Source organism: Nannobrachium achirus (assembly GCF_963921795.1).
Source record: "Nannobrachium achirus genome assembly, chromosome: 6".
NCBI classification, from domain to species: domain Eukaryota; kingdom Metazoa; phylum Chordata; class Actinopteri; order Myctophiformes; family Myctophidae; genus Nannobrachium; species Nannobrachium achirus.
This window is the reverse complement of record NC_137815.1, coordinates 73,634,840-73,647,433: the sequence shown is the minus strand read 5'-3', so window position 1 is coordinate 73,647,433 and position 12,594 is coordinate 73,634,840. Positions and strand designations below refer to the sequence as shown.

The 12,594-nt window shown below is 42.8% G+C and overlaps 1 protein-coding gene across 1 annotated transcript; it reads right to left on the bottom strand.

Annotated features, from left to right (window-relative positions):
• Positions 1-1,564: 1,564 nt before the first annotated feature.
• Positions 1,565-11,458, bottom strand: tpgs2 (tubulin polyglutamylase complex subunit 2). Its single transcript, XM_080727718.1, has 7 exons — positions 11,362-11,458; positions 6,852-6,931; positions 5,496-5,583; positions 4,836-4,976; positions 4,171-4,275; positions 3,229-3,392; positions 1,565-1,872 (listed from the first exon to the last, which is right to left on the bottom strand). Exons 1-7 carry the CDS (start codon positions 11,435-11,437, stop codon positions 1,633-1,635), a joined length of 894 nt encoding a protein of 297 aa, XP_080583844.1. The 5' UTR covers positions 11,438-11,458; the 3' UTR covers positions 1,565-1,632.
• Between the last annotated feature and the right edge of the window lie 1,136 nt (positions 11,459-12,594).

Genomic DNA, 12,594 nt, shown 5'->3' with positions numbered 1-12,594 from the left:
TGGAACATAGTTTTTCATGGAGCAAGAATTCTGAGAGAATTAAAGCCCATATGAACCAAAATAAAAATCCTAAAACCAAACAACTTCCTGATACCAGCGATAAGACTGTAATGACAGCCAAATCTATTTCCCCTTTTTTGTTGTTGCTTTTTACCCCTTTTTCTCCCAGATTTAGTTGTTGCCAACGCATTCCTCTTCCATCCCAACCTTTTGGACCCTGGTGTTTGACATAGATAATGATGTCAACAGCAGGGTCATTCCTCAGCACACAGATACGGGTTAGGGTGCAATACAACCCCTATATCTATACCTATAGGTTGCACAAGAAGGATCAGAAAGAAAACACACCAGTCATTTCCTTAAGTTTCACATTATTTATGGAATTCCAGCTGATATGAGAAGAGCAGAACAGAGAGCGATGCATCTCCATATTTCATATTTTTACGTCCCCCCGCCTGTAAATTAATGCCCTGTACAATAGTGCAAAAGCAGTGAAAACAGCTGCTGATCAATAAGCTCACAAACATTAAGATTTTTAACATTTAACAAAAACACAGAGTATATACATTACCCAACCCTCCCTGTAAGCTAAATAAACAGAAACATCATTTATGTAAGCATGGGTAACAGTAGGAGACGGCCCAGAGGTTCAACACGGCCCAAGAAACCAAAATAAACTAAAAGACTGTCCAGCTCAAAACTGACAAATAATGTATAGTGTACATGCCTTGACTGTTTAACAGACCCCTTTTGTGATACTGTTGTTCTGTGTTTTTACTTTATTTTATTTTTGCTGTACTTTTATGATATATGCTTCACTGTTGTTGTTTTTATCATGTTGTTAAGCACTTTGTAACATTGTTTAAAAAAGGTGCTAAAGAAATAAAGATTATTATTATTATATTATTAATACTTGATCCAGTCTAATACATGATGTCTCTGCTGCATGTTCCTAATAGCAGTGGTGTAAAGTAACTAAGTACATTTACTTAAGTAATGTACTTAAGTACAATTTTGAAGTATTTCCAATTTCCAATACTTTTACTCCACTACATTTATTTGAAAACTTTAGTTACTAGTTACTTTGCAGATATAAATCATAATATTATAAAATGTACATTAATCCACTTTAGGCCTACTTTATGTCTCTTAATTATTTGAAAATAGCAGATCTACAAGCTCACAACGCGTTGCGGCGTGTTGTGAGCTTGTAGATCTGCTATTTTAAAACATTTTGTACTTTTGGTACTTTAAGTTAATTTTTATGCTTTCGTGCTTTTACTCAAGTTTTGTATACTTTCGTACTTTTACTCAAGTACATTTTGAATTCCGGACTTTTACTTGTAAGGGTGCCCTCACACCAAAATACCTATGAGAGCGGAATCCGCGTTCCGCCAATGCATTTCAATGAGAGTGAAGCGGTTTCATGCCAGCTGAGGATTTCTGCAAAAATGCTCCCTTCTCATTGAAATGCATTGGCGGAACGCAGATTCCACTCTCATAGGTATTTTGGTGTGAGGGCAGCCTATCAGAGTATTTCTATACTGCAGTATTGATACTTTTACTCAAGTAAAAAATGTAGTACTTTTTCCACCACTGGCTAATAGTAGAGGAGAGGGTCTCCTTCTCCTCTCATCTCCTGATCCCACTGTGTCTCCCTGAGCTCCCCTGGCCTTTGGCGCCCCCTGCTGTGCTGCCCTGGGACAACTGCTTCTTCTTGGGAGCAGGGGGCTTGGCTTTGCCCCTGAAGGCCTTGCTGGGGTCCAGCTTGTTGACGTAGGAGTCTCCTCCTCCTCCTCCTCCTCCTCCCACGGGCTCAGCCAGGCCCAGCTCACTGCTGAAGGTCAGGGGCTGGTAGAGGGACGCCCACTGCTGCGGACGACAAGGGCACGCGATTAATCAATGCCGTTTCGTGGAACCGTATTATACTTTAGCCTGCAAGCAGCTGAATAAACTGGTGAAACTGGCTCCGTTCTGGGTGAGAGGCCGGACTCACTGGAACTGGTTGTGGAGAGATGCACAAATAACAAGAGCAGGGCCATAATGAGCAACGCTAGCCATCCTCTCCACAACATGTTCCGTTTGTGGCCCTACAACAATAATCGTTTAAGAACAATTTTATTCCCTCCGCTATTAGACCTTTTAATTCGATGGCCAGCCGCTAGTCCTGGACTATTAATGTGTTTTGCTGGGCCTATGCAAAGGACTTTTATTATCCCCAAGGTTACCTTTTACATGCTTTTTAATGATTGTCATGTTTATTCACTCTCTGTTTTTAACCTGTGTCCCCCTCCTCTTTTCTGTCTACTCACTCTGTGTCTCAGAGGAGGACAGTTTAGAAACCTGCCTACCAGTGACATCATCGATAGAATCAGAATTATTTTGTCACAGCACAGGTTTACAGAAGTAAAGAAGTGCATGGGTGAAATTCGTTTTTGTACATAGCTCCCATCATATCGTTATTTCCATAGCAGAATGGGGTGTGTGTATGGGTGAGTACCTTGGCCTGGGGTCTGGGTCCGTATGGGGTGTGTATGGGTACCTTGGCCTGGGGGCTGGGTCCGTATGGGGTGTGTGTATGGGTACCTTGGCCTGGGGGCTGGGTCCGTACGGGGTGTGTATGGGTACCTTGGCCTGGGGGCTGGGTCCGTACGGGGTGTGTATGGGTACCTTGGCCTGGGGGCTGGGTCCGTACGGGGTGTGTATGTATGGGTACCTTGGCCTGGGGGCTGGGTCCGTATGGGGTGTGTATGGGTACCTTGGCCTGGGGGCTGGGTCCGTATGGGGTGTGTATGGGTACCTTGGCCTGGGGGCTGGGTCCGTACGGGGTGTGTGTATGGGTACCTTGGCCTGGGGGCTGGGTCCGTATGGGGTGTGTATGGGTACCTTGGCCTGGGGGCTGGGTCCGTATGGGGTGTGTATGGGTACCTTGGCCTGGGGGCTGGGTCCGTATGGGGTGTGTATGGGTACCTTGGCCTGGGGGCTGGGTCCGTACAGGGTGTGTATGGGTACCTTGGCCTGGGGGCTGGGTCCGTACGGGGTGTGTATGGGTACCTTGGCCTGGGGGCTGGGTCCGTACGGGGTGTGTGTATGGGTACCTTGGCCTGGGGGCTGGGTCCGTACGGGGTGTGTATGGGTACCTTGGCCTGGGGGCTGGGTCCGTACGGGGTGTGTATGGGTACCTTGGCCTGGGGGCTGGGTCCGTACGGGGTGTGTATGTATGGGTACCTTGGCCTGGGGGCTGGGTCCGTACGGGGTGTAGGCGTACTGCCACTCGGGGAGGCCCAGATGAGTGATCATCAGCCTGTAGTAGGAGGTGAAGGTGGGGGTCAGGTAATGCCAGTACAACGAGCGGTCCAGGAACCACACCTCACTCTGCTGGGCCACCACACCTGAAGAACACAATAGCACATACCTGTATATCTACATATTTGAACTTTTTCAGATTTTTTTTGGTTTGTTTTTTTGGGGTAAATGAATGCCCAACTTCAGTGGTCTTCAACAGGGGGTCCTCAGAGTTACTACAGGGGGTCCTCCAAATCTTTGTGTGATAGAAACTTTTTTTCCTCCTTTAACCACTTGTACTCTAACGTCCATATTCTGAGAACTTTAGCCAAAAATAGCAGATCTACAAGCGTGAGGCGTTGTGAGCTTGTAGATCGGCTATTTTCGGCAAAGAGTTTTGGTGTAGAGGGGAAAAAAGAGCAGACTAAGTACAGAGTGAAAGGTCAAGTATTGACGGTTCAAGTGGTTAAATATCTGAAAACACAAATTGACATGAATCCAAAATACACTGATGATTGTGCTGTCAAACGATGAAACTATATGTAAACAGGTTATGGGGGTCCCTGCTTCATCTCTCTCTCAACTAAGGGTCCTTGGCCTGAAAACGTTGAAGACCCCTGTCCTACTTGATCGTACCACAGCGTCACACAAAAGCATCAAGAGTAGCAGATCCGCAAGCTCGAAACGTGGTGCAACGCGTTACAAGATTGCTGATCTGATACTTTTACTGTTCTTGAATTTGAATCTCCTGAAAAGTAACGGTTTTGGACAATAATATGAGGTTCACCTGACAGAGACTATATACATAAACGATGGACACCTAGGTCTTTTGTAGCAGTTTTCCGACATACATCAGTAGACAAAGAGTGGGTGTAAACAGATCACCTTGGGTGCAGCTTTTGTAGACCAGGCAGACCTTTCCGTTCCCGCCACAAGAGTCCAGCTCAAAGATCCGGCTTCGGGAGTCAAAATGGGGCGTGCTTGGACCACCTGACACCCCGGTGGAGAGATGGGACAGAACACATCTTTACCTTCAATTAGGTTTCCACTGTACACACCCACACACACAACCCTATGCATGCATAGAGGTGCAGGCAAGGGTAGATTTTGTGGTTGATGAACTTTGCCTTGGTAGGGGCTGTTAAATAACTTAAATATGGATGAATAAATCCATAACCAAACAGACTCAGAGACAGCCAAAAGACTATATTAATAAATTGTTGTATTTGAAGAGCGCAGACAAGGAGGACAAAACAGTTAGTATACCATCCTAGTGGTAGCTTTCTCTCTCTCTCTCCTAAAATGGAGGTTCGACATACAGTATATAAAAGAATAGCAGTATAACCGTGGAAGACTTTGATTGGTTCACAGATCATAACAAGAATACAGAGACACGTAGGGTCTTGGTAACTTTCCACTAGCATACTGTAAGCACTTCCGGGTGGAGGTGGCATGACAATATAACTTTATGGTCATATGAGCCTCATACATGAAACATACATTTATGTATCATAATTCATATCTATCAGGGCCAATAAAGGACTCTTTACCAGTCTCTGTGCCGTTCTCCTCCCAGTCCAGATCAGCCAGCGTCGGCGCGTTGGGGAGAGAGAAATGTGACGTCGGCTGAACAAGTTGACGCAACCGCGTCACGCTGTTTATCACCATGCAGCCTACTGGTACTGACTCAGCTGAGAGAAACAGAGACAGAGAGACAAAAACCTTTAGACACATTGGAAAAAATGGGGGCAGACCTCCATTCAGAAACACCCCCACTTAGAAACATCCCCATTCAGAATTACCCCCACTGAGGTTAGGGTTAAGGTTAGGGTTAGGTGACACCTCTATTTAGAATAATGGAAGTCAATCTTCTGAATGGCAATGTTTCTAAATGGAGATGTCAATACATTTGAAAAAATGTGTTGCTATTTGTCCCAAAGGCTTTATATTAGGAGAAAGCAGCACATTGAATATTACTGCCATTTGTTTTAAAAGTTTATCCCCCGCAAATCCTATTCTTATGTTTTTTGTAAGTACAGTAACGCAGCTCTGTTTATATACATTACATTATTCCCTTTTAATTGTACATACATTATTTTGTTTGGACTGTTTTGTTCCACTTTGGCTTTGGTAATGTAAGATAACGTTTTCTTTTCTTATACCAATAAAGCGGACACAATGGAGTTGCAGATACACCAGAGGTCACCTACTGTCCAGTCTAACACTCCAAGTGAGAGTGAATCCATCGGTGGTCAGATAGAAATCTCTCAGGTCCTCTGGTAGAATGCAGTTGTTTTTCTGTTGGAGAAACAAACGGCTTAGTGACAATATAACAATGACATGAGCAGCATTATGCCTCATATAGCCGTGTTTGACTGTGCTGCACTACATTTTTTTCTTTTGACTGTACTTATAAAAAATTATATTCCTTCAATATCCGTGGTTCTCCAACCTTGTCATGGCAAGGACAGCCAAATTAATATGCATTCAGCTGCGGACCCCATTTTGAAAAGAGTTTGTGCCAGGGAAGGGACCCCCGTTAGAAAAGATGTGTGTTGTTAGAAATGTTCACAACGATTTTCTTTTGCCAAAGTAGGCCTATAGGGTTAAAGTCATTAGACTGATTTGATGATACATATTCAATTGACCCTTTGTCAGCCTTCTGATTGGTCCCTGACTGGCCAACCAGAAAAATCATTCTCCTTTGCTACCGGGGGCGGAGTTATGCAGTGGGACAAAGTCCACATTCTTACATTAATATTAATGGTGAGAGTGTAGTTTTAAATTGATATTTATTTATATTTTTATTTTATTTTTTGCTTTGTCATGATAAATAGGAACATTTTGGAACAAAATGGAGTGAATACACAGTGAATATTTGTTGAAATGATAAAATAAATCGCTATATGGATTACTAGTCTTGCATAGACGTCTCCTGCTAGACACTGCACTGTGTGGTGATGCGCGTTACGGCCACGATGCGGTACGGCCACGATGCGGTACGGCGCGGCGCGGTCATAGCGATTTCGATGAGTATAATGAATAAGCTTCAACAAACTAGTTCACATGAACGATATCGATAACTAAGAGATTCTATTGGGTACATATATATTTTAAATGGTCAGAATTAGAGACTATAGTTCCACAACTTCCTGGTCATTGCGAGTCACCCAAGATGCACTGCGCTCTCTCTCTTTCTCTGTCCTCTGCCTGTTTCAGAGGATTAAACTAATTAAAACATGTATTTTCGGGGGGAAAACCCCTGTTTTGCACTGTAACTACTGTACTTTTTTTGTTCCTTTATTTATTAATATGACGTAGATGTTTTTCTTTTGGTACTTTAAATAGCAATAATGAGGCTATGAAAACGACATGGGGTGGGACTTTTTTTCCATTCACTTCCATTATAAAAAATATTCTTCCCTGGCTTTGTTGTCCCACCTAGTAACAGAACGACATGGGGTGGGACTTGACAAAGAGTGAATTAATAGATTTTGCTGGGGACCTCCCCCTGGAACCTCCTCAAGGTCCCCTGGGAGTCCCCGGACCACACTTTGAGTGCTCACCTGTTCCCAAGACAGCAGAGCTCTCTTCTCTGCAGGCTCTCTCTCTACGAAGCGCAGGTCCATCACTCCTGGCATGCTCTCTGCAAACAGTTCAGATACAGCCTGGTTAATACTCTCTCTCTACGAAGCGCAGGTCCATCACTCCTGGCATGCTCTCTACAAACAGTTCAGATACAGCCTGGTTAATACTCTCTCTCTACGAAGCGCAGGTCCATCACTCCTGGCATGCTCTCTACAAACAGTTCAGATACAGCCTGGTTAATACTCTCTCTCTACGAAGCGCAGGTCCATCACTCCTGGCATGCTCTCTACAAACAGTTCAGATACAGCCTGGTTAATACTCTCTCTCTACGAAGCGCAGGTCCATCACTCCTGGCATGCTCTCTACAAACAGTTCAGATACAGCCTGGTTAATACTCTCTTTCTACGAAGCGCAGGTCCATCACTCCTGGCATGCTCTCTACAAACAGTTCAGATACAGCCTGGTTAATACTCTCTCTCTACGAAGCGCAGGTCCATCACTCCTGGCATGCTCTCTACAAACAGTTCAGATACAGCCTGGTTAATACTCTCTCTCTACGAAGAGCAGGTCCATCACTCCTGGCATGCTCTCTACAAACAGTTCAGATACAGCCTGGTTAATACTCTCTCTCTACGAAGAGCAGGTCCATCACTCCTGGCATGCTCTCTACAAACAGTTCAGATACAGCCTGGTTAATACTCTCTCTCTACGAAGAGCAGGTCCATCACTCCTGGCATGCTCTCTACAAACAGTTCAGATACAGCCTGGTTAATACTCTCTCTCTACGAAGAGCAGGTCCATCACTCCTGGCATGCTCTCTACAAACAGTTCAGATACAGCCTGGTTAATACTCTCTCTCTACGAAGAGCAGGTCCATCACTCCTGGCATGCTCTCTACAAACAGTTCAGATACAGCCTGGTTAATACTCTCTCTCTACGAAGAGCAGGTCCATCACTCCTGGCATGCTCTCTACAAACAGTTCAGATACAGCCTGGTTAATACTCTCTCTCTACGAAGAGCAGGTCCATCACTCCTGGCATGCTCTCTACAAACAGTTCAGATACAGCCTGGTTAATACTCTCTCTCTACGAAGAGCAGGTCCATCACTCCTGGCATGCTCTCTACAAACAGTTCAGATACAGCCTGGTTAATACTCTCTCTCTACGAAGAGCAGGTCCATCACTCCTGGCATGCTCTCTACAAACAGTTCAGATACAGCCTGGTTAATACTCTCTCTCTACGAAGAGCAGGTCCATCACTCCTGGCATGCTCTCTACAAACAGTTCAGATACAGCCTGGTTAATACTCTCTCTCTACGAAGAGCAGGTCCATCACTCCTGGCATGCTCTCTACAAACAGTTCAGATATAGCCTGGTTAATACTCTCTCTCTACAAACAGTTCAGATATAGCCTGGTTAATACTCTCTCTCTACAAACAGTTCAGATATAGCCTGGTTAATACTCTCTCTCTACAAACAGTTCAGATATAGCCTGGTTAATACTCTCTCTCTACAAACAGTTCAGATATAGCCTGGTTAATACTCTCTCTCTACAAACAGTTCAGATATAGCCTGGTTAATACTCTCTCTCTACAAACAGTTCAGATATAGCCTGGTTAATACTCTCTCTCTACAAACAGTTCAGATATAGCCTGGTTAATACTCTCTCTCTACAAACAGTTCAGATATAGCCTGGTTAATACTCTCTCTCTACAAACAGTTCAGATATAGCCTGGTTAATACTCTCTCTCTACAAACAGTTCAGATATAGCCTGGTTAATACTCTCTCTCTACAAACAGTTCAGATATAGCCTGGTTAATACTCTCTCTCTACAAACAGTTCAGATATAGCCTGGTTAATACTCTCTCTCTACAAACAGTTCAGATATAGCCTGGTTAATACTCTCTCTCTACAAACAGTTCAGATATAGCCTGGTTAATACTCTCTCTCTACAAACAGTTCAGATATAGCCTGGTTAATACTCTCTCTCTACAAACAGTTCAGATATAGCCTGGTTAATACTCTCTCTCTACAAACAGTTCAGATATAGCCTGGTTAATACTCTCTCTCTACAAACAGTTCAGATATAGCCTGGTTAATACTCTCTCTCTACAAACAGTTCAGATATAGCCTGGTTAATACTCTCTCTCTACAAACAGTTCAGATATAGCCTGGTTAATACTCTCTCTCTACAAACAGTTCAGATATAGCCTGGTTAATACTCTCTCTCTACAAACAGTTCAGATATAGCCTGGTTAATACTCTCTCTCTACAAACAGTTCAGATATAGCCTGGTTAATACTCTCTCTCTACAAACAGTTCAGATATAGCCTGGTTAATACTCTCTCTCTACAAACAGTTCAGATATAGCCTGGTTAATACTCTCTCTCTACAAACAGTTCAGATATAGCCTGGTTAATACTCTCTCTCTACAAACAGTTCAGATATAGCCTGGTTAATACTCTCTCTCTACAAACAGTTCAGATATAGCCTGGTTAATACTCTCTCTCTACAAACAGTTCAGATATAGCCTGGTTAATACTCTCTCTCTACAAACAGTTCAGATATAGCCTGGTTAATACTCTCTCTCTACAAACAGTTCAGATATAGCCTGGTTAATACTCTCTCTCTACAAACAGTTCAGATATAGCCTGGTTAATACTCTCTCTCTACAAACAGTTCAGATATAGCCTGGTTAATACTCTCTCTCTACAAACAGTTCAGATATAGCCTGGTTAATACTCTCTCTCTACAAACAGTTCAGATATAGCCTGGTTAATACTCTCTCTCTACAAACAGTTCAGATATAGCCTGGTTAATACTCTCTCTCTACAAACAGTTCAGATATAGCCTGGTTAATACTCTCTCTCTACAAACAGTTCAGATATAGCCTGGTTAATACTCTCTCTCTACAAACAGTTCAGATATAGCCTGGTTAATACTCTCTCTCTACAAACAGTTCAGATATAGCCTGGTTAATACTCTCTCTCTACAAACAGTTCAGATATAGCCTGGTTAATACTCTCTCTCTACAAACAGTTCAGATATAGCCTGGTTAATACTCTCTCTCTACAAACAGTTCAGATATAGCCTGGTTAATACTCTCTCTCTACAAACAGTTCAGATATAGCCTGGTTAATACTCTCTCTCTACAAACAGTTCAGATATAGCCTGGTTAATACTCTCTCTCTACAAACAGTTCAGATATAGCCTGGTTAATACTCTCTCTCTACAAACAGTTCAGATATAGCCTGGTTAATACTCTCTCTCTACAAACAGTTCAGATATAGCCTGGTTAATACTCTCTCTCTACAAACAGTTCAGATATAGCCTGGTTAATACTCTCTCTCTACAAACAGTTCAGATTCAGTCTGGTTAATACTCTCTCTCTACAAACAGTTCAGATATAGCCTGGTTAATACTCTCTCTCTACAAACAGTTCAGATATAGCCTGGTTAATACTCTCTCTCTACAAACAGTTCAGATATAGCCTGGTTAATACTCTCTCTCTACAAACAGTTCAGATATAGCCTGGTTAATACTCTCTCTCTACAAACAGTTCAGATATAGCCTGGTTAATACTCTCTCTCTACAAACAGTTCAGATTCAGTCTGGTTAATACTCTCTCTCTACAAACAGTTCAGATATAGCCTGGTTAATACTCTCTCTCTACAAACAGTTCAGATATAGCCTGGTTAATACTCTCTCTCTACAAACAGTTCAGATATAGCCTGGTTAATACTCTCTCTCTACAAACAGTTCAGATATAGCCTGGTTAATCACGAAGAGCAGGTCCATCACTCCATGCTCTCTAAGAACATCAGTTTAAATACTCGGCAGTCAATCAATCAATTGGCTTCATACAGGAAGAGTGGGCACCGGGCATCTAAACATTATAAGAACCTCAATGTTAAAATTGAAATAAAATACATAAAAATAAAACAAAGAAAAAAGAATGTGTGACGTATATATTTACATATCTACTGCATAGTACTGTGTTCTATCCGTCTGTCATTCAATGTTATATGAGATACTTCAATGGTTTCCTTTGTAAATAAGCCAAGTGCTTTCCTAGGATCTCCTTTTAGTTGACCTTGTACCAGTGAACTGTACCGTCATGAAACAGTACCTTTTCCTAGGCAAACTTCTAATAAAGTCTTCAATCAATCAATCAATCAATCAATCAACGTAAGTAAAGTAGCCTATACATCATTTTAACATGCATGATACATCATTATTTAGACAAATGTCACCATTGTGTATAGGATTCTGGATAGTCACTGGTTTTGTAGAAATATTAGGCCTTTAAATGTGGAATGGTGGTGCATGTTTATTCAACTATGTATCATTTTTCCATTACATTATTTATTGTTTGTTTTATTTTATTTTTGGGGATAAAAAAAGACAATTTAACATTGAGGTGTCCACATTTACAGGTGCCACTCTTAGCTAGCATCAGAATGTTAATAATAATGAACGTTACTTACCGAGGATCCTACTGATGCCGAGTGTCAGCCTGTCAGCAACACATTTAAAGGTCGTCCCTTCTTTATTGTCTTCCATCAGAACAGCAGAGATCAGAGATCACAACCTTCTATAATATATAACTCTATGATCACAACACCCTGCAGCAGGAGATGCTGCGTCCATTCATCCTCTAGCAACAGCAACACTGACAGCTGATACTAGCAACACGAAAGGCATCATGGGAAGCGTAGTTGTTTTGCCAACGCACTATAGCGTGGGTTGGACTCACAACCAGCGTTGCCAGATCTAGCGAGAGATATAAGCATTAAGCAACAAGGTCTATGAAGCGACTAATAAGCCACATGGACGTTGTTGGATATTTGAAAATAGCAGATCTACAAGCTCACAACGCGTCGCAATGCATTGTGACCTTGTAGATCCACTATTTTCACAAACACAACATTTTAACAACACAATTCTAACAGGGGTCACAAAATACTTTTAGCCTCAGTGAGGGAACATAGGGTCGAGGGTAGCCAGATAAGTCGCCCTCTTTCAAAGTCACCCCTAAACTCGTTTCCCAACGGGTTTGTGGCCTTAAGCTAGATGCAGAATAGACTAAAATCAAATATTTGCTTCTGGGGGTCCCTGGAACAAAATATTTTGTGATGGGGGTCCGTAGCCAAATACATATCATTCTGGGGGTCCTTCACATGACAAAGTTTGAGAAACACTGATGGCAACATTAGTTTTTTTTCAGAAAAATGTTATGATTTAGAAGACATTTGTAGAATGTGCCTATCAGTGGTTAAGGACCCCCAAAATGAGTTTTTGGCCGTGGACCCCCATCTAAAAATATTTTGTTCCACGGATGGACCCCTATTGCAAACTTTTTTGTTCCAGGGACCCCCAGAAGCACAGACTTGATTTCAGTCTATTCTGCATCTAGCTTAAAGCTATACTGTGTAAGTTGCTCAACTAGTGGTCAGTAGCGTTATAGCAAACCGTGGTCGCGTCTGCTTTTTCGGCCGTTTTTCGCCGCGGACCGGGCCTTCAGACCACCGCGTCCGCCTCGCCTCGCCGAGACCTATCCGTAGAGGTCTTTCGTGTCCCTCTACGAGCCTTGGTTGGGGAGATACATGCTAGACTCCTAGCCCAGTGTAAACACTGCAGTGTATTTCCTGAAGAGCTCGGCAGTGTATGATCTGGGCTTTGATTGGCCGGTAGGGAGACACGTGTACAGAATGATGCAT